At 41.3% G+C, this 22,708-nt stretch overlaps 1 protein-coding gene across 1 annotated transcript in view; it reads right to left on the bottom strand.

Moving 5' to 3' along the window:
• ASTN1 (astrotactin 1) overlaps positions 1–22,708 on the bottom strand; it is an 843,969-nt gene that overhangs the window by 81,178 nt on the left and 740,083 nt on the right. The window contains exon 15 of the mRNA XM_073592047.1: positions 5,383–5,487. Coding sequence (XP_073448148.1) covers positions 5,383–5,487 — 105 coding nt within the window. The remainder of the gene's footprint in view (positions 1–5,382; positions 5,488–22,708) is intronic.

Genomic DNA, 22,708 nt, shown 5'->3' with positions numbered 1-22,708 from the left:
TCTGACTTTTCACACTGGGGCGGTATGCTTGCTGGACGTTAGGAAAAGTCCTGCAAGCAGCATCTTTGGCGCAGTACATCGCTCCCAAAATGCCCTGCCCATTGAAATGAATAGGCAGCACTTCCAAAGCGCCTGAAAAGCGATTCAGCAGTGCCGCAATTCGGCCGCTAGCTGGGGTCAAATGCGCCCCACTAGCGTCTGAAAAGTGCCGCTTAAATAGCGCTAAAGTGCTGCTAAAACGTGGTGAGAAAGGGGCCTAATAGTTTTAGTGGTTAGGTTAAAGTGGTTGTAAAGGCAAAGGGTTTTTTACCGTACTGCATTCTATACAGTAATGCAGTAAGGTAAAAAAACCTTCCGCATACAATCCCCCCCCCCCCCGCTCCCCTACCTAAATACATACCTGACTCCAATTTTGATTCAGTGGTGTGTATGAAAGCTGAGGCTCTCTCAGCTCTCTTGCTCCTTATTGTCTCAGATACAGAAGCAGGAGCCAAAACCATTAGGCCCCTTTCACACGGTCGGACCGTTCAGGTCCCCCTGTCAGTTTTGACGGCGGACCTGAACGGGCGCTCCATGCTAGTCTATGGAGCGACGGATGTCAGCGGTGACATGTCCACTGACATCCGACCTGGTCTGATCTGCTAAAAGCAGATGGGTACCTCTACGTTCAGATCCATCTCTGGCGGATCGGATCGGGTGAGATCTGATGAAAACGGACATGCTGGACATCCGTTTTCATCCGATCTCTCCATAGAAACCAGCGGCACTCGACAAGCCCCTCCCCGCTCAATGAGCAGACAGGGACCTGTCATCCGCCGGCTCAGCGGAGATCAATGGAGAGATCTCCCGCTGAGCCGGCGGACCGAGGCGGACTCCGTGTAAGCGATCTGCCTCGTGAGAATGAGGCCTTACACAAAGCAGGTATGCGTAACATGTTTGTTATTGTAATAAAAAAAAATAAAAAAAACAAGCTTTACAATCAATTTAACTACTTGCCGACGTGTACTGGGGACAGGCGGCCCGCACAGGCAAAGCGATGTACGTCGCTGCCTGCTTCTGGATGTTTGTACACAAGGGGAGCCTGTCAGAGAGTCCCGGTCAATGATTCATGGCTGGGACCCGCTGATCAGCTGTGTACAATCACAGCCCAGAGCTCTGTGTTGACAATCAACACAGACCTCTGTACAGAGAGAATGATCCCTGCAAAGCAGGGATGAGAAACTTGGAGATCTATGAGTAAAAGAAGCACACTTTACACATACTACACATTTTTAGGCACACATTTATCCCCTTGATTGCCCTAGATGTTAACCCCTTCCCAGCCAGTGTCATTAGTACAGTGACAGTGTATAGTATTATCACTGATCACTGTATTACTGGTGATATCAGTGGCAGTTAGTCAGTTCCCCCCCAGCATCAGTAGGTGTCCGCTGCACTATCCCTATTATAAGTCTCTGATCACCTCCATTAGTAGTTTAAAAAAAATCCAGTATACTGTACATACCATAGTTTGTAGATGCTGTAATGTTCACGAAAACCAATCCATATACACTTATTGGGAATTTTTTTAATTAAAGACATGTAGCAGAATACATTTTGGCCAAAATTTATGAAGACATTTGATTTTTAAAAATGTTTTCTTAGATATGTTTTGTAGCAAAAAGTAAAAAATGGTTTCTTTTTTCCTTTATAGCTTTAAAAATAAAAAACCCAGTGGTGATCAAATACCACCAAAAGAAAGCTCTATTTGAGTGAAAAAATTATATAAATTTTATTTGAGTACAGCATTGCATGAATGCGCAATTACCAGCTAAAGTAGTGCAGTGTTAAATAGCAAAAAATGGCCTCATCATGAAGGGGGTAAAATCTTCCCGAGGTCAAGTGGTTAAAGCAACAGTGGTTAGGTTTTCATGTAATTTAGGCCCCCCAGAGCCTTTTGCCATAATGTGTAAGTATACTCAGCACATGTGTACATTTTGGCATGCTTTGGCATCCTTGTAAATGCTTCCTGAGGACGCCCGTTGATTGGGTGAAATGCAATGAGGCGGAGTTTGGGATACGTCATTACCGGTCTGGGTAATATCTTAATTTCCGGTGCCTTTTTGCATTCCCTATCTATTCCAGTTGGTCCCTGGGGATGTGGGGGAATCGAGCTGGCAAAGTTTATACACGCTCTGCATATTAGTGCCAGTTAGGCACCATTAAATATGAGTTTAACATCTGCCGAGTTTTTGGTTGTATATGTGTGGAATAACATTTTTATGGTGTGCAATGACGGTTTCCCATTGTCTATGGTTCTGCGCATATATAAAGCAAGGTGCTGCTGGTAAAGGAGACCCGGGAGTCAAAGTGTGGAGCCAGGTTAATTGGTATTTTACACAAGAGCATACTGACCCTTAGTAAGCTCTGGTGGGGTGTTAGTGTGGTCACAGGGGGAGCAATTGATCTGGATCCTACAAGCTTTTCTTACAAGGAATGTTGGCACTTTATGTGAAGCATGGACACTTGATATTTCACGCCATTATTTGATTTGTTATTTGGATCACACACTTTTATTGCATATTCAAATTGGTATTTACTTTATGGTATTGAGCCTCATTCAACTTTGTTTATTATATGTTGTATACTGTATATAATTTTTAATTTCCAGCTTAGTTCTCACTTGTATAAGTATTTTAGTACAAGTGGGATTTTATTTTAGTTCTTAGTACAGGAGTACACAAATCTGTAAATTTAGTTGGGAAAAGCAGCAGGACTCAATTTTTTTTTCACTTTAGCCGTTTCCTTGTACTTTATATGCCCTTCTCCAGTGATGCAATAGTTGTCACCCCCCTTTTCATTGGCACTTTCAATTTTGCCCAGTCGTCAATGTTGCCCAGGGTGCTAAAAGGGGAAGCTCCATTTTTCTGCCTCCCCCCGCTGCCACATTTGGCACCTTTTGGGGGGCAAGGGGGAGCGGGTACCTGATCTTGACAGGTACCCGCTTGCATTCCTAGCTCAGTTCACCACTGCGAACTGAGGCGGAAGTCCGGCCCGCCTCCTCCTTCCTCCGCAGTCGGCCCATACACATGTAGGGAAGTGCAGTAGGGAACAAGGCTTCACCGCCGGGTTCACTTAGTGGAGATAGCGGTGGCAGCATCCGATAGACGATTGAAAAATCGGCTCAGGTGAGGACACTGTTGGATTCCTGCACAGGTAAGTGCCCTAATAATAGAAGTCAGCAGCTACAGTATTTATGGAGCCTGGAGCTCCTCTTTAAGTGTTAAGGCAATTTTAAAGCTAAATTGAAAACATGTATTGTATTATTTATATGCAGTCAATATGTATAAAAAGTAAAGAATGTGCATTTTCCTACTGACAGCAGGGCAGCTTGATATAGTAATAAAGCACACTTAAGGTGGTTGTAAGGTAAAAAGCCTTCTGTGTGGTGCTCCCCCCACAGCCCCCATTAATACTCACCTAGAACCTCGGCTGTCCTGGGACTCCCTTTCCTCACTGGCTGAGACAGCAGCAGGAGCCATTGGTCCCCACTGCTGTCAATCACAGCCAATCAAGCCAATGAGGATAGAACAGGAGGTGGGGCAGAGCCGTGGCTCTATGGGTCTTAAAGACCCATAGAGCAGGGCTCCGGAGTGAGCACGCACCAGTGACCCCATAGCAAGCAGCTTGCTATTGGGGGCCCTGGTCAAGGGGAAGGGGCCAGGTGCACCGCAGGGGACCCGAGAAGAAGAGGATTGGGGCTTCTTTGTGCAAAACCATTGCAAAGAGCTAGTAAGTATGACATCTTTGTTATTTTTTTTTAAATCCGAACCTTTAATACTACATTTTGTATTTTTTTTACAGTCTGACCGCATAATACTAATAAAACGCAGCTTTAATTCAGCATTAAAGTTTAGGTTAAAGTTGGGGGCTAGGGTATTTGGTAGCATATTCACTCTGAGCTTGATTTTGATGTCAGGAACCCCTAGCCACAAAAAAGGGTACCATCAAAAATAAGGTCATACTTCTAATTATTCAAAAAAAAAAAAATATCCAATAGCTGACAGTTCTAAAACACTTCTAAGTATAAACTGCTACATTAATCTAACTTAACTAGGTTATTTAATAAGCCAAGGAGAAATGTGCTATCTGCAGTAATGCTTAGAGGCCATCATTATTCACTGATACATCTGTTCTAATCTGATCAAAGGTGACGTCTGATTGGTTGCTGTGGGTCACTTATCTTTGGACATTACCATTCCACTTTGCACTGCCTTAAATAATAAGTCAAATATATCTATTGCAAATAGAGATGTGGGCATACCCACAGATAGAAGATGGCAGTGGCTTGACAGGACACCATCTGATGAAAGGGTTTTGTTCATCTCTCTATAAATTTCATAGTGCATATTTTCCTATCATTAGATATGCTGAGAATTGCTGGGCATCTCCTTACAATACAAAACAACAGGGAATTAGATTAGACTCTAACCAGTCGACAGGTTTTTCATCTCTCTTTGGTGTTCCATGGTTATGTTTCTTTGATGGATCATTCCAAATACATTGTCCAATTACCACCCAAATGTGTCAAAATCTGTGGCAATTTTCAAATACTACTCTAAACTATGTAGAGGGTCCAATGTCATAGATTCATAATTGTACCATTACTGCAAAGTTACACATGTCATTAGAGGTTATATGCAGCTTTACATTTTTTGATGCGTCTAGAATTCCTAGCTCAGGGACAAAGCAGTAGCAGGACCCCTTAATGAATTAGCTTGCCTTTCATTTTTTGTTCATGTATTTTGCTACAAACACCTCATTAATGCCATCACAATTGGATTTAATTTGCTGAAAAGTGAAGAGAACACATTTTTTTTTCTGAAATAAATATGTTATAATTGATCAGCCTATTTTCCTACATGGCATTTTTGCTTTCCTGCATCTAAGAACACAAGGTCAATTTTAATGAGTTGGATTATTTCATCAAATAGCTCACGTCCTCATCAAGAAGCCTTAGCTAGCCAGGTTACAGGACATACGCAAGCAGAACTGAACCAATTAGTGGCACTGACATTTTCACTCACTTATTGTGGTTTTAAAAATACTTTATAAAAGAATATTTTTTATTTTACTCCTTCCAAACGTGTATTCACATTGGTCAAGGTATGGTGAACTCGCTGAACATTTCAAGCCACAGCTCAAGAAGGTCAGCTGTGGTTGAATTTAGGGCACCATTAAAACTAGATGACTAATGCACTCTTAGGGGACTATTGAAGAGCTGTCAGAATAATGCTGACTAGTACTAACTAGGTGCTATACCTTATGTTCAGTGATATTTGCTCAGTATTTATTGTAAACACACTTCTGTTTAAGTGTTGACATTTTATCGAATCTCCTTACCTTGGGAGACAACTGGCTGGTTAAGTCGAACATGATACATAACAGACCGAACAGTCCAATGTTGAATTAGAGGATAGCCAGTCACTTCACTGAAATTTACCATGCCTGAAAGAGAGGTAAAAGGGTTATATAGTATATGGTATGTATAAAGTATATAACTTTATAATAGTGTATTACTTAGCAAACATTTTTTTTTTTTTCCAAAACCTTCAAGGGGTGGCTGACACTTGGGCAAAGTTGGTCATAAATGGTCAGATTGGACTATCTGACTCACAGCACATTTAGGGCTCATGTACACACAGAATAGGTTGACCACCGGATGCACAAAACGCACAATGTGGCAAAATCATGGCAAAATTGTGCCATGATTTTACTGCAATTTTGCTGAGTTTTGCGGCCGGCGGTCAAAACGTTTCTATCCTGAATGTGATTCTACCGCATTCAGGAGAGGGAGGTTGAACCTCCCCTAATCGCAGCTGCTTCTAAACTCTAGTAAAGTCCTATGTGTGTATGGACACACAGGCTTTTTATGGAGTTGAGTTTAGGAGCTTTGGCATGTAGTGTACATGAGCCCTTACTCATCTATGCTGCTGGGATTATGGTGTCCCATAGTAAAAATTGTCTGGGACCCCCTGACCATCTCTTTCTGTAGCACCTGGCAGTGTGAACTATGAAAATGCTGTCACTGATCATAGCATTATGTAAGCCTAAATCTATATTAGGTAGCAGGAGAAGTGTCATCATAGTCAGTATACTTCTTGGGAGCAGTGCTATTGATATAAATTGTCATGGATCGATACTCTCAGGGCACATATTGCGGTTATTCCTAAGGAGGGCAAGGATCATGCCCAATGTAAGAACTATAGACCAATTTCATTACTCAACGTTGATTTAAAATTTTTTACAAGGATATTAGCTACAAGGTTACAACCTCTCCTTCAGAATGTCATCCACCCTGACCAGGTGGGCTTTATGCCTACCAAAGAAGGGAAAGACAATACTATTAGAGCCTTAGATACTATCCATCTGGCTCATTCTCGCAAAATACCGCTATGTCTCTTATCTTCTGATGCTGAAAAAGCTTTTGACAGGGTGGATTGGATATTTCTGAAGGAGACGTTGTCCCATATTGGAGTCGGGAAAGCATTTGGCAAGTGGATAGAGGCTATATATTCTGCTCCATCTGCTGCAGTAAGAATTAACGAGGTGACCTCCCCATACTTTATCATGAGTAATGGAACTAGGCAGGGATGTCCTCTTTCCCCAATGATTTTTATACTAACTCTCGAACCTTTTTTGCGCCATGTTCGGCAAAATACTGATATTCAAGGCTGTTTGATCGATAAAAAGGAGCATAAAATTGCAGCTTATGCAGACGACATACTGTTTTTCATTTCCTCACCAGAAACTACGCTACCAAATCTTATAAATGAATTTGAACGTTATAGTTTAATCTCGAACTTTAAGATTAACACTCAAAGTTTTTCAAGCAAATTTCCCACCGTTATTACGAGAATTTTCATCTGACCTGGAAAAATGGAATAAAGGACCTTATACGTAGGGGTAGGAACGCTATACTCAAAATGAATATCCTACCAAGATTACTATACCTCTTCCAGACCTTGCCAATATCTATTCCAGAGTCCTTTCTGAAGTCTGTACGATGCTCTTTTATTAAATTTATCTGGGCAAAAAAGCACCCTTCGTCTATCATTCAACTTTTTGGCTATGCCAAAGGCCAGAGGGGGCATGGCCTTTCCAGATCCGATTAGATATTATAAAGCAGCACATCTTGCTAGGGTACTCGCCTGGTGCAGAGACAAGGGACACAAAATCTGGGTAACGATTGCTTGCCGTGGCTGCGGCCAAAAACTCTGGGAACTTTAAGATCTCAACCTCTGATAGGGGCAACCTTAAAAGTAATCCAACAGTAATCCAACAGAGCCACCTTTTCTCAAAATTTCATGGAGAAATCACTCGGCTCCATCCAGTTCTGGGGAACCCATCATTCCCCCCTGGTCATACAGATAGCCGTTTTAAGCAAATCATGCGCCAGGGTAAATTACGCTTAGGGGATTTTCTTGAAGCATCTAGGCTGAAGAGCAGTTGGGAAATGCAGTCGCTGTTCTGTCCGTCACTGGATCCATGGCGGATGCAGCAGCTTGCACATTTCCTAACTTCCCTTAACAGGGGGGAGAGATCAGATCGGTCAAACACACCATTGGAAAATTTATGTCTTCTAGAAGAGCCCTCTGCACATGGGGTATCGGAGATATATAAAATACTAATAGATCCCCCCGAAGACTTTGTGCCAGGATTCCTTTTGAAATGGGAAAGAAATCTGGACATTACACTTTCTAAGGAGCAACGGAGTTATATTTTACATTTTGCCCATTACTCTTCAACAGCCAGCCATTACCAAGAGCTATATTACAAAATTCTTACAAGGTGCTACAAACTTCCATCACTATTACAAAAAATGTACCCAGAGAGGACGAACAAATGCTGGCGGTGAGGAGAGTCAGAGGGTAACATGCTCCATATCTTCTGGTCATGTAAGAAGATAGTAGATTTCTGGTCTAAAGTGCGGGACACCGTAAGACAGTTAACAGAGTATGATTTGGGGCTCGATCCAGGAAGATATCTTCTCCACCTTTCAGATCTTCCTAAGCGCAAATATCGGAACTCCCTGGTGGTTCACCTTCTGAATGCGGCAAAGGCTTGTATCCTGGCCTTTTGGAAGCGGGAATCACTCCCCCCAATCTCATTATGGTTTAAAAAAATAGCTGGGATATATGCTATGGAAAAAGGCATTGCAACTATACAGGGTAAGGTGGAGAAATTCAATAATAAATTGAACTCATGGTCCCTTCTGGTCTGCACTAGGGAATACGGATGTGCGATCAGAGAGCAGATGGGGGCCTAGGGAGAAGGGAGAGAGAGAGCGGGAGCATTATGGGAAGTGTTTTTTTTTTCCTCCTTCTCTTTTCTCCCTGGTAATTAGCATTTGTGAAATGCTGGGGGGAAGAGGACGGGGAAACTATATATGTATGTATCTATGTGTGTGTGTGCATAAGGTGCGTATATAGACAAATGCGCATATGTGTGTATGTAGAATGGATATACTGGAAACAGGGGAAGAATCTGTGTGTGGGTTGTGTTCTTCTTCTTTTTTTTTTTTTTTCTTTTCTACTTTTCTCTGTATATGCTGTGTTACTTTTGGTTCTGCTGTGGTTGACAATAAGTCATATATATGTAAAGAAAACTGAACTATAATATGTTAAACTATACTCTGCAATATGCAAACAGCAATAATGTTATTTGTATATTTGTTGATATGTATAAAAAATGTACTTTTTGTTTTTGGAAAAATAAAATATAGAATAAAAAAAAAAAAAAAAAATTGTCATGGAAAAGCAGCAATGCATGGAATTAGCGTTTAATCATAGGAATAGTAATATTTATAATTAAAAAATCTGGATATTTTATATGATTACTGTCAGGGATACTGACTGCAGGCATCCAGCAGCAGGGATGGTTGGATCACTGTAGCTGCACTTAGGAAACTAAGACCGGACTATATAGGATCTAAGCAAGTTTATTAACAGTGAAACAAAACACATGCAAGCACAAGCAAACAGAAAACACAGCTAACATGAAGATATAAGCAAACCATAAACCAGGTGACAAAAATACCTAACTATAATAAAATATATAAAATCTCTACAAAATTAGGAACACAGATCACGAGGTAAAACTGAAGGTGTAAGGAAAGGGGGAAACTAGGGCTGGGATAAGGAACAACGGGAGCAGATATGAGGGAACAAGGTACAAGGTACGGGTACAAGACAGAGGCAGGATCAGGTTGGCATCAAGTTCAGGATCAAACAGCAAGCAATTTCTGGCTAGCAAGGCAAAATACTGGAGCACCAGGGAATGGTAAAAGATTGACTAAATACCCTCCTAGTAGCCAGAATCAGGTGGAGATTGATTACTGGGATGTGCTGGCTGCTAGGAGACACCCGCTGATGAACACTGGAACTACTATCTTCCGCTCTGGAAACCATAATGCCACCAGAAGGTGATCCAAGTCCTGACAATTACATTATTGCTAGTACTCCTGTGCCCAATTACTCTAATAGCTAATACAAGCTTCTTTAACTTCTTCCCACCCAGCCACTGTACCAAATCGGCCGGTTGGCCTTTCGTTGCTCTGAGTTGACGTTCAGAAATTTCAGAATGAGTGATCACAGGACACAGCCAAGACGGGATATGAGCACTGTAATTGGCCCTTCCGATCACGTGATGGCTGTGTCCAATCACAGCATGTGACCCCCACGCCATTTTTAAAAAAAATTTTGGTGTGGGGTTCCCCTTAATATCCATACCAGACCTGAAGGGCCTGGTATGGAATTTGGGGGGATCCCCACGCATTTAATTTTTAAATTTTGGTTCGGGGTTCCCCTGTAGGGGAATCCCATGCCGTTTTTATCAATGAACTTTTATGTGTATTGCCGGGACCGACAATTCATTATAGCCGCGAGTACTTTTAAATGACTTTTTTCCTTTGGAAATGTCATTTTGCTCTTGGACTGTTCTAAACACAGGAAACATGCCACTTTACAGGCATACTATAGACACCCCCCCAGGTATGAAATTTAAAGGAATATTACACTTTTATTGTTTCACTTTAAGCAATATTAAAATCACTGCTCCTGAAATAACGGCCCTTTTTAAAACTTTTTTTTGCATTGATACATGTCCCCTGTGGCACGACCCGGGTCCCCAAACACTTTTTATGACAATACCATGCATATAAGCCTTTAAAATTAGCACTTTTGATTTCTCCCATAAACTTTCAAAGGGTATTCCGCGGCTTTTGAATTTGCCGCGAACACCCCAAATTGTTCGCTATTCGGCTCGAACATCGGGCTCATCCCTACTTGTAAACATAGAGTGTCAGAAGAAGGCCTGGTCTTAAAGTGACTAAAGATGCTACTTGGATGTTGCGCTTATCTATGTGGCCAGGCTGTGAAAAAGTCTCACACATGTGGTATCGCCATACTCAGGACGAGTAGCAGAATGTGTTTTGTGGAGTATTTGAAAGTATGCCTATGCCGTGTGTGACAAATAACTTGTTAATATGACATTTTTGTGAACAAAAAAATAATAATAATTTCTTAATTTTCCAAAGAATTGTGGGAAAAAATATTACAACTTCAAAAAACTTGTCATGCCTCTTACTAAATACCTTGAAATGTCTACTTTCCAATAAGGAGTAATTTGGGGAATATTTGTACTGTCTTTACATATTAGGGCCTCAAGAAATGAGGTAGACCGTCAGTACATCAGGTGTGATCAATTTTCAATGATTGGTACCATAGCTAGGGGACTCTATAACTTTCACACAGACCACATAATATACACTGATTTGGGTTGTTTTTACCAGTGAAGTTTAGCAGTATACATTTTGGATAACATTTATGAAGAGAAAATACTTATTTGCAAAATTTTATTAAACAGAAACTAAGAAAAACACATTTTTTTCAAACTTTTAGGTCTTATTTCATTTGTAGCAGAAAAAGTAAAAAACCCAGTGGTGATTAAATACCACCAAAAAAAGCTCTATTTATGTGAAAAAAAATGATAAAAATTTCATTTTGGCACAGTGTTGCATGACTGAGTAATTATCATTCAAATTGTGAGAGTGCTGAAAGCTGAAATTTGGCCTGGGTAGGAAGGGGGTGAAGGTGCCCTGTATTGAGGTGGTTAAACACTTTTTTTGCACAATTGCAAATCTCAGCTGTCTTATTAGGTTTTATCTGAGAGGTGTCACTCTGGGATTTTTTTCTAGTCTAAGGAAGACTTCATTATGGGCGGCACAATGGTGTTGGCAGTAAAAAGGGGCGCTGGTTTAAATCCCAACCTCGACACTACCTGCCTGGAGTTTCCATGTTCTCCCTGTGCCTGCGTGGGTTTCCTCCGGGTACTCCGGTTTCCTCCCACACTCCAAAGATGCTGGTATATTAATTGGCTTCTGTCCAAAATTGGCCCTAACATATGAATGTGAGTTGGGGACCTGGCATTGTGGGCTCCTTGAGGGTAGGGATTGATGTGAGTGTGTGATGTATGTGTGGAGCACTGTGTACATTGACGACACTATATGGGTACCTTAAATAAGTAATAATAAAATAGATGAGCATCTTAATGAGACACAACGTACAGGGATAGTGACAATTATAGACACGCACCCACACTCACTCAGGTTGAACTGGATAGACTGGTGTCTTTACTCAACCTTGCTAACTATGAAACTATTAGGGGTAGAGGGTTAATTTTAATGTGGCTATGCTGTAGCAAAAAGCTAGGAGTTCAATAAATCTATGCAACTAAGACAGCTAAACTAATTTTCCAAACTTCACATGATGTAATAAGTAAGGGGGGTTTGTGAACAACTGTCCTGATGACTTTTAGACTTTGCCTCTACATTCTCCCAAAGGTGGTCACCTCCTAGCTCCATAGCAGCCAGGTCGGCTGCCTTGGCTATAATTACGTCACTGCTGTTGACCAAACCTGATATTCTGCCTACATATGTCAACTTTCAAACAATTTCAATGTTTTTAAATAAACCTTTGATGATGGTGATGCAAACAACCAGGCATTAGAATAAAACCTACCCCCAACCATTTCTCTAAGATCTTCGAAATCATCTAAGATGTTGGTAGGAGGTTCCCTTGATCTATTTGTATGTTTTCTCTACATCATTTCTTTTACAATACAGAGCTGATACTGAGAAGATTAGGGCTTCAACAAAACTGCTTCAAGCATGGCAAAAACTTGCTGTACCCCTTGCACCTAAGCTAAATGTCAGAGTTTGCATCTGAACCATTCTCTGCATTAAGGTCAAAAACTTTCTGTGCCAGAGGATCCCTTGAGCCTCCCCACCCTATACTTACCTGAGCCTGATCTCAATCCAGCAATGTGCTTGAGAGCAGCGTCTGTCTTCGTTCTAGCCCCTCTCATGCTGCAGTCAATCAAATTCTGTGACGAGAGAGCAGGGGGCAGGGCTGTACTGCCTTATATGTGTCAACGGACGCAGACAGGGCGGCTCGGGAGTGAGCCTGCACATGTGCCCCCATTGAAAGTGGCTTTCTATGGGGGCACTCGCTGAAGAGGTGGAGCCAGGGGAGCTGGTGGGGGACCCGAGAAAAAAAAAAAAAGAGTTGGGGCTGCTCTGTTCAATAGCATTGCACAGAGCAGATAAGTATACCATGTTTATTATTTTAATTTTTTTTTTAAATCAAAGCTTTAGTATCACTTTCAGAAATCACATCTCTGTGACAATGGGCATGCTCAGTATGTGTAAAATAAGACCTTTATACAAATAGAAAGGGCAGAACAAATATACAAAAAAATGATATAACATTAGTTACAAAAATAAAAAAAGAACTTAAATCATTATAGCTTCCTTAAAAGGAACTGTAGATAAAAAGATAAAAATATTGACCCATCTGTTTATACTTTCTTTGATTTAACAAAATCCAGATATTGTGGTGTAAGTAATACGATTCTGAAGGCCTCTTTGTAAAACATATAAGGGCAGACAATCGTCAGTGCAGATTACACACCATGTACTGTTCACAGTAGCTGAAGATGAGCTGTACTGTGTGGCTAAGAAACCACCTGAGATTTATTCACTGCATGAAACCATGTGTGAGATGCATAGACCAGTGAGAGATCCTTGATAACTTTATGATGATCATTGTGAGCATAAATGCGAAGAAGTGTGAAATTATCCCTCTGAGCACAAATAAGATTAGGAACTCATAGCCATTAATTTAGGTCTTAATTGATCAGAATTATGAAATGAGCCACTCTGCAAATTTGTGATATCACATAATCCATCTGAAAACTGGTGTGTGAAATACTTCAGAATTATTATTCATTTGGCAAGTAATCCGATTGAGGTAATGCCATCTCAATACACATCAGCAAGATGCACGTGTGTATTGTTGCAAAAAGAAAAGAATACTTATAAGTACAGACTACTTCAAACAAAAGGCATCCAAATACAGAATTATAATATAATAATAACCATAATTATAAAAAGCACACAATGTGCAAGTCCCTTTCTTGTGCCCAGAATCAGAAATTAAAGAAAAAAGGCCTACTTTGAAAATAATGATGTCATTTGATAATAATAATACAAGCAGAATTGGGAAGTAACAGACCACTTTCAAATGACACATGCATACTGCTCCTCCCAGCACAATGCAGTACTTAGTGATTTGGGCAATGTGTTTCAAGGCCCAAGCACCGTCAGTTTTGGAGGTTTAGGGGATGCCTAGCCCTATGTAAATGCTGGTTTTCAGTCAGAATTTGCATTAACCTCTTTATGACAGAAATACTAATAAATGCAGCAGCAGTGCAGTAATCGCTTCCTTGTTCTGCACAAACAAAGCAAATTTCCCAGCACACTTACCAGCTAGCCAACATCAAATTACACTATTTAACAATTTGCATTAAAAACAGATATTTTTGTGTTAAAACATTTGCAAATATAGGTGGAAACCGCACTGCCTTATCACGGTTCCTCTGTAAAGTGCAGTCCTAACTCAGATGTTTAAGAATCTCCATGGTGGAGCATATATAGCAGTGGGTAACTTAAGGGTAGGTATGCTTGAAGATAACCCATTCCTCCTTAAAGATACAGGGACACACCAGAAGGCCAGCAAAGCACAATGACAGCTGAAGGCATCCAAAGAAGAAATGGGCTGCCTTTAGGCATACCTGCCTGTAATTTATCCATTGTTTTATACGTTCCATGCCTGCCTGTAATTTATCCATTGCTTTATATGCTCCAACATGGAGATAAGCTGGTAAGTGTGCTGGGAAAACTCTTGTTTTGTGTTTGCTGCTCAAAGCCCATCCATATGAACCTTACTTTAAAGGATATTTATAAAATGGGGTGGTTGCCGGTTTTGTTCTGTTTGTTTTGTTGTCTTGTTCTGGTCACACTCCATCGGCACTCCTATAACTGTAAATTATTGCTCTGTACCCGAGCAAAAATCTGTCCCCCGCTGGCTCTAAAACCGAGAACCAAGCGATCAAATACTGCCAATCACTCGGTTCTCAGAGCTCCCTGTGCTCCCTGTGTCCCCCCCCCTGCTCACTGGAGTGCTGGTTGTGGAGGGGGCAGGAGCGGCCGGCTCAGACTCTCAGTGGCTTGCTGACAGGCTGAGCCATGTGCCTGTCCAGGCATGTGGGCAGATCACGACCATATGGTCGCGGTCTTTCCCGAGCCTGGACTGGCCCTGTGACATGAGCTGACTTCAGCCCGCTGTCTGCTGAAAAGGGGTCACAGGAGTGCAGAAAAAACTGCACTCCTGTGACCCACAGGAGAAGTACAGCCAAAACTAACTTTGGCTCTACTTCTCCTTTAAAGGTATAAAAATGTATACCTATCACGTAATCAATCTATGAACCAAAACCTAAAAATTAACATTTAAATATAAATATAAAAGAGCTGCACATATTTCAGCTTGATTAAGCCAAAGATGTAAAGAAATGAAAACTAGACTGAGATCTTATAAATATCTAATAAGCAATAAACAATCGTGTAAAAGATCCAATGTGCTCAGTGCAAATAAATATTAATAAATGATATTAAATAAACAATTGTGCAAAAAGTCTTTAATATGAAATTCTAATTAAAGGGTTCAGTGCCAATAAATGCATCTAAAGGAAAGTGACAACCAGGTAAATGGTGCTCTTCCTCTTTTTCCCAATAGAAACACACCACACTCATCATAAATGTATGACCTCTTTCCACAAAGAGGATCAAAACTCGCTTAAAGTTTCCCAAGTGGGTGTTCCCATATGCATCCTTTTCAATTTTCAGTCAGCCAATGGTATCCTGTACATATGGATGACTAGATCTCACCGTATACTTGATGGTACTCCTGCACCTTCAAGAGACTTTGTACAGGCCAGAAATATACGACCTGATTTCTCAAAGAAGGTCAAAACTCGCTTAAGGTATCCCAAACGGGTGTTCCCATATGCATTTGTCTGGTTTTCAGTTAACCAAATGCATTTCGTCAGTAATGCTTTTATAATAAAATTTTTTTTTTATTTATTTATATCCTATTCCAATCTTAAATACATTACAACTCTTTGAACATTTCATCATACTTACACAATATCACAAACAATCAATCTGTTGGGGGACTACAACCAGATGTAACCCCCCCCCCCCAAAAAAAAAAAAAAAAATCTTCTTTCCCCCTTTCTCTTTCCCTTCTATTCCCTTTCCTTTCTCTCACATCACCTCCACCCGTAGCATTCCGTTTGTTACCCCCTGGATTCTATATTCAATCCAATTCAATATGTTCACAATACTTCAACCTTTAACAGTTTTTCCCCCATATCAATATATCATATCCCCCCCCTCTATCCTCGTGCCCTCCGCATATACCTTTGTTACTTCTCTCCCTCCTCCTTTCACCGTTATTCTTACATTTTTAATCATCAATTCCTAACGTGTCCTTCAAGTGAAACAACAAAAAAAAAAGAAAAAAAAAAACCCCACATCAAATAATCCAACAACACCAAAAATTACATTCCCCGTTACCTTCACCCATAACATTCTTAAACCTACTCCTTTAGTTACCCCCTGATTCTATATTCAATCCATTTCATTGTGTTCACCTTGTTTCAACATTCCATATCTTCCTTTTCTTTTCCCCCCTCTCAATGTGTCAGACTCCCCCCTCCCTCCACCCCCATGCCCCACACTTATTCCTGTGTCAATATTCTCCTTCCCCCTTTGTGCCCCCAAATTACATAAGTTCTCCCCTTTTTTATGGGGATATAGTGATCGAAAGAGGGCATAGTCCAAGAGATAAAGGCGGGAAGGAGAAAAAAAAAAACACCCCACATCAAATAATCCAACAACACCAAAAATTACATTCCCCTTTACCCTCACCCATAACATTCTTAAACCTACTCCTTTATTTACCCCCGTGATTCTGTATTCAATCCATTTCATTGTGTTCACATTGTTTCAACATTTCACATTTTTCTCCTCTTTTCCCCCCTCTCAGTGTGTCAAACTCCCCCCTCCCTCCACCCCCGTGCCCCACACTTATACCTGTGTCAATATTCTCCTTCCCCCTTTGTGCCCACATATTACATGTGCTCTCTTCCCCTCTTTTATGAGGATATAGTGATCAAAAGAGGGCATAGCCCAAGAAGTAAAGGCAAGAAGGAGAAAGAGAGAAAAAAAAAAATTATTTTCCCCCTACCCCCCCCCCCACACTCAAACCTCCCCTCCCTCAGTCCTCAGCAATAGATGGGCGAGTCCAGGCCTCACCTCGACCCACCCTCCCCACTCTCACCCCAGGCACCTTCCAGAAATAGACTTAATCCCCTTTCTTACTTTTAGGCGGCGCGGCACGGCCCTATGCGGCTTCTCTCTTCCAATCTATGATATCTCGGCTGAGTGTTTCCAAATTTTCCATATATCCTTAAATTCCTCCTGTCTGCCCTTAATCCTATACACCCACTCTTCCACATCCATTATTTTATCTACTTCCTTTTTCCAATCAAGCACTGTTGGGCTCGTCAGTAATGCTTGACTCTATACTGTACTTGTGATGAGCTGTCGTGTACTGCTCATGGTCTAGTACTGGCAATTGGGAGCTGGTAGGACAGGTTGGTTCCTAATGATGTCAGCATTGTGTAGCCAATCACATAAAATGCGGCATGATCCTGAGCTCCTCCTACTGGACCTGGGCATCACAGTTCATTTAAATCACCGGTAAGATCCAACACCTGTCCCTGTATGGTAATAAGAAACATACCTATTCATCCATGGAGTCCAGCATTTTCTTCCTTGTAGCAAAGTGCTACTTGTATTGCTACACCACCATCTTCAAAAATATCCCATGCATGGGCAGACATGTCACAGGCTTCTGCCAGTTCCCAAATACTTAGAAGAGGCCAGCAGCCTCTTCCAAGTATTAGTCATGTGCGGGATGCCCTATCCGTGCACAAACATGCCACTGGTTTTAGTTATGTGGGACTTGGCGCAGAGACCTGTAGAAAGTCTGCACATGACTTGAGGACCATGCACAGAAATGCTGCAGATCTCTGTGAGCTCCTCAAAACTTGGCAGAGACCAACGGCATGTTTGTGCATGTGAGGGATCCTGCTGCGAACATGTGCCCTTTAATAAAACTGCCTTCTTGAAAGTGTGATGTGAACATATCACGAGACAGTGAAGAGTTTGCTTTTGTCATCCTTGCTTAGACAAGAAATCCGAAAGTGGAGCACAGCACAACAAAATAGTATTAAACTTCTTAAAATGTTCAACCTATCTGCTAGTCTGGACACTTTAAGGGGTTGCAAACAGATGAGAGAAACATCTTTTAATGGGTGAGGGTCTACTTTAAGTTTGACCTTGGCATGTTTCTGATTGTGTCACTACTGCTGAAATGTTCAAATTGTGCTTCTTAGCAAAGAATGCAGCTGGCTCAGCTATATCCACATGATACTCTTTATATATGTGCTGAGAGCCACTACAAAAGAATTACAAAGGCATTTCATTGATATACCAGAATTTACAGTTGTGCAGATGAAGCTGTACTTGGTTCATGCTGCCCTAGACACACTTACCTGGTAATATCTTTTTGTATGAACTCTACCCATTAATTGCAAAAAAAAAATTGCTAGAATGTGCTATTGGAGGAAACAGGTTGTCTGCTTTATATTCCCAGCCAACTTAAAAGAGAATTATGGGTATTTTTTTATTGGCCAATCTTACTTACCTAGGTGGATGCAGCATTGGTGTGCACCGCCTCTTCACTGACTGACGTACAGCTACGACGGTTCACGGGATCGTGCCGAACCGCCGCAGTATAATGACGGCGGCTGGTTTACAAGCGGTTAAACAATGCTAGCCTCTTGAATTAAAAGTTACACTTTAAGCACCTGTATATTCATAAAAAAAATAGGTAATACATATTTACAATATTGATTTCACTGTTATGCTTAGCAGAAAATTGGGATAATTCTTGAAAAAAAAATATCACATTTACAACTATTTGTACTGACGTGCTCTTGTAATTTTACCACAAGGTAGATGTTGCTATATATGGAACTCCTTTTCCTAAAATGCAGACATAGCAAAAACAAATTTATCAATGCCATGGATTTCTGCTAACAATACAGTTTATTTACAGGCTCAAGCCAATGACTTTTATTGAGTGGTAGGTCATCGCAGAAAATCACAGTCCTTGCTAAACAGTTTATGAATCATAATCTGCATGAATAAAACTGACAAGGAATGCTTTCTTTTAGACTGGTCTTAAGCTGTGAGTTTTTTTAGCAATGCAAATAACTACTGGAATGGCCTTTGTGTCATTCAGGGTTTGAACTTGCAGTCAAATGATCTAAGGGGGAATGGATAAAAGGATTGCTCTTTGTATCTGACATGAACTCCCAATGCTGCCAGCCCAAGGTATCCAATCATATGGTGGAAAATTATGTTACTGAGTCATATATGGGGACATCGCTACTTTTGACTGTATCTTTCTACGTGTGTATATGATCATCAATTAACCACTTCTACAGTACTCTCTACAGCCTGGAAATTTGAACTGGGTGCCAAGTGTTTGAACCTGTATGATACAACCAAACTCATGAGAGGCCAAACTCAAAAAATCAAAATGCCCATGTCTGAAAAAGAGCTTGGCTGGGTGGCCTGATTGTCCAGTCAATGGGATTGTATATTCTGTAATGCCCTCTATATAAAAAAAGTTAACAGGCTCAATAAATGAATCAACTAACATGCTTATAAAAGTGTTACTCCTCCATGAAAGACAGGTAAATGATGAGAAAAATAAAAACGTAGACTAGTTATGTTTGTCTGTAAATACAATAACATTTTATAAAGTCTCTTCTTTTCTAGTTTTTGCATTTTAAAGCCCAACTGAACTCTTATGCCGTGTACACGCGGCTGGACTTTTCGACCGGACTGGTCTGACGGGGCAAATCCGTTGGACAATCTGACCATGTGTGGGCTCCATCGGACCTGCAGCGGACTTTTTCGGGTGAAAATCAGATGGACTTTAGATTTGAAACATGTTTCAAATCTTTCCGATGGACTCTAGTCCGGTCGAAAAATCCACTCGTCTGTATGCTCGTCTGACGGGCGAAAACCGACGCTAGGGCAGGTATTGGCTACTGGCTATCAACTTCCTTATTTTAGTCCAGTCGTACGTCATCACATACAAATCCATCGGACTTTGATGTGATCGTGTGTAGGCAAGTCTGTTCATTCGAAAGTCCGTCGGAAGTCCTTCAAAAGTCCATCGAAAGTCCGTTGGAAAGACCGTCGGACCTTTGATGCCGAAAAGTCCACCCATGTGTACACGGCATTAGTTTAAATCAACTAAATACACTCCACGTGCATCAAAATAAAAAGTGATTAGCATGCCCTAGTGATACATATATTTTCTGCCGCAAAGCATACGATTGGAAGTCGCCAATTATCAACTTCGATGAGGTGAAAAGCGGGGTGCATGGTATTCTGGTAAATGAGAAACTGACGGCGACATTAAATCACACACATGACAATTTTTTTGCATTTGGCAGCCCTGGCTAGATTATTTCCTCTAAGGCATCCACCTACATGCTTTCTACAACATTATGGGTCAACATACCTACAGTGAGCCTCCGGGACAGAGATGGCCCCCCCCCTTTTTTTTTCTCCTCTCTTCTTCTCTCTCTCTCACTTTCCTATCTCTCTTTCTGGACTCTCTCTGCTAAAGCATTGCCATTTTCTCTTTTTTATTTGTATGCCTTCGAGCAAGAGCAGTACTTCTTTTCGGTCCTATAGACGACTGCACTGCTCTCTGTAGCTTAAGGGCCCCCCTAGTTGAAATTCCCTTTTTTTACAAAACAATCGCATTTCCAGACAGGGCTTTGATAATTGATTATATACTGGTAAGATATTGCTTGGGACCAATGGTCCTTCACCCCTATGTTATTGGTGAATGGTACGAATCTGTGGAGAGGAACTTCTTCTGTACTTGTTCATATTTTAGCACAGCTTTTTGGATACAAAACAGTTAACTTTTTCTTGTCATTTCTAAAATATAATAACATTCAAGTGAAAAAAAAAAAAAAAAGATAAGTGATTAAATGTTACTTACTGTCCTGAGCCGACCATAGGGCTGTTTTTACAACGATGCGCTGCAGTTTACCCGCACCGCGGGATGCATTGCACCTGCGGATCAGTGCAGTGTCTGTGTTGTTTTTTAACACACTGACCTTTTACTCTTCCAGATACTGCTGGTGTCATTCTGCAGGCTGCTCGAAATGTCTGAGATGAAGTGCACTTGGTATCACTCGGCCTGGGACAGGAGCCAGCGCTACACAGGAAGCATCAGCTTATGCCTCTCCTGTTCCCTCTGTGGCTGCCTCCCTGCACTCTGATGCTCTGGGATGGCGGGTCGGCAACCTATTGATCATGATCTGGGCTTGACGACCTGCCATCCCAGAGCATGGGCATGTGCTTCCCTGGTTTGAGGTCGTGGGCCACATCAGAGGGCTCATGAGCCACAGGGTGAGCACCTCTGCATTGTAGAGGTCTGCTCCCTGCTAAATTGAAAACTCTGGCTTAGCTTTGGTTTAGCAGTAGACATTTTAACTGAAGGTTCAATTGGGCTAAAACTGGACTTATTTAAAAATTGGTTTATAGATTTAGCATTAGGAAGATTAACAACAATTAAACACAAAACAATGTATATTTAAACTCATACAATGTATATTGTATTGTAGAAATACAGGCATTTGAGCAAAAGTAATAATAAAAAAATATTGAGACACAAACAAAAAAAACAAAACACAGGGGCTCAATCCCTTATACCCTATGTACAAAAACACAAAAAAACTTTTTTACTGGCATCTGTAGGTTTATTTGATGGCCTAAGTAACACCTCTGTGTAGGGATCATATTTGTTACACAGATAATTTGCTTGTTTTAATGCTCCTAAATTATTGTGACCATGTGGATGTCACACCACTTCCTCAAACTCAACTTGTCCAAAACCGAGCTTATAATATTTCCTCCCCCACATGCCTCTTCCCCTGACCTGTCTGTCAAGAGCAATGGCACAACCATCCACCCCTCCCCACATGCCAGGGTGCTAGGTGTTATCCTGGATTCTGAACTCTCCTTTTGGCCCCACATCCAATCACTTTCCAAAGCTTGCCGATTCCTCCGCAAAATCTCTAAACTATGTCCCTTTCTAACCAATGAAACCACAAAGCTTCTGATTCACTCCCTGGCTATCTCTTGCCTCGACTACTGCAACTATGAGTTCCCTTTGATGGGTTCTCCAATGGGGCCTATATTTGAACCCTGAAGGACAAACTTCCTTGGGCCATAATCTTACATAGTGGAATTTTGTGGGCTTAACTATCTATCTTTGCCCTATAGTTCATCCAGCTCCAGATTATAAAGGACAGAGCTAGCCCCTCCCACAGTATCCACCTGGGGGAGAGGTTTCCCTAAAAGGGGTACTAACCCCTGCTTACATATTACTCATAACTGATGGATCAATGCTGAGGCTGCCAAGCACTGTAATAATCTCTGCTAATACAGTGAAAGCTGTGGACCTTTCAGTCCTGCTCAGGTTCTATGGGAGCAACTGCCCCACTGCACACTGACCACAGGGGATTGCTCTGCTCCCTCTGCCACCAATATGATTCATAGAACGTCTTGTATTTTTGTGCCAATGCCTATTGAGTATGTCCCGTAGTTCCTGATGTTGTGATGAAAATCGGGGGAATCCAACAGTTAGATTTATAACCCGATTTTTGTCACAACACCAGGAACTACAAGACATCCTCAATAGGCATCGGCACATTCTCCTACAAGACACCTATATCTCTAAATATGTTAAACAATACCCTGAGATGGTATTTGGTAAAGCTCCATCTATTAGGGATAGACTGACAACTAGTCATTATATACCAAATCAAAATGCCATCACAGTACTCACAGGTATCTACAAATGTGGGAAATGTGACCTATGCCTTTGGGTTGATGAGGGAACAGGATACAGATTACCGAATGGAAGACACTTTAAACTCCGCTTTCATGTGGATTGTGATATGCAGGGAGTGATATATCTGATGTCTTGCCGATGTGGAGCCTTCTACGTCGGCAAGACAATCAGACCACTAAATAAAAGACTGAATGACCACATTTACTTTGCCATGAGTGGCAAAATGATCACTCCAGTTAGCAGGCATC

This window comes from Aquarana catesbeiana, linkage group LG07, assembly GCF_042186555.1.
Source record: "Aquarana catesbeiana isolate 2022-GZ linkage group LG07, ASM4218655v1, whole genome shotgun sequence".
NCBI lineage: Eukaryota > Metazoa > Chordata > Amphibia > Anura > Ranidae > Aquarana > Aquarana catesbeiana.
The sequence above is the reverse complement of the archived record's forward strand: the minus strand, read 5'-3'. Positions and strand labels throughout refer to the sequence as shown.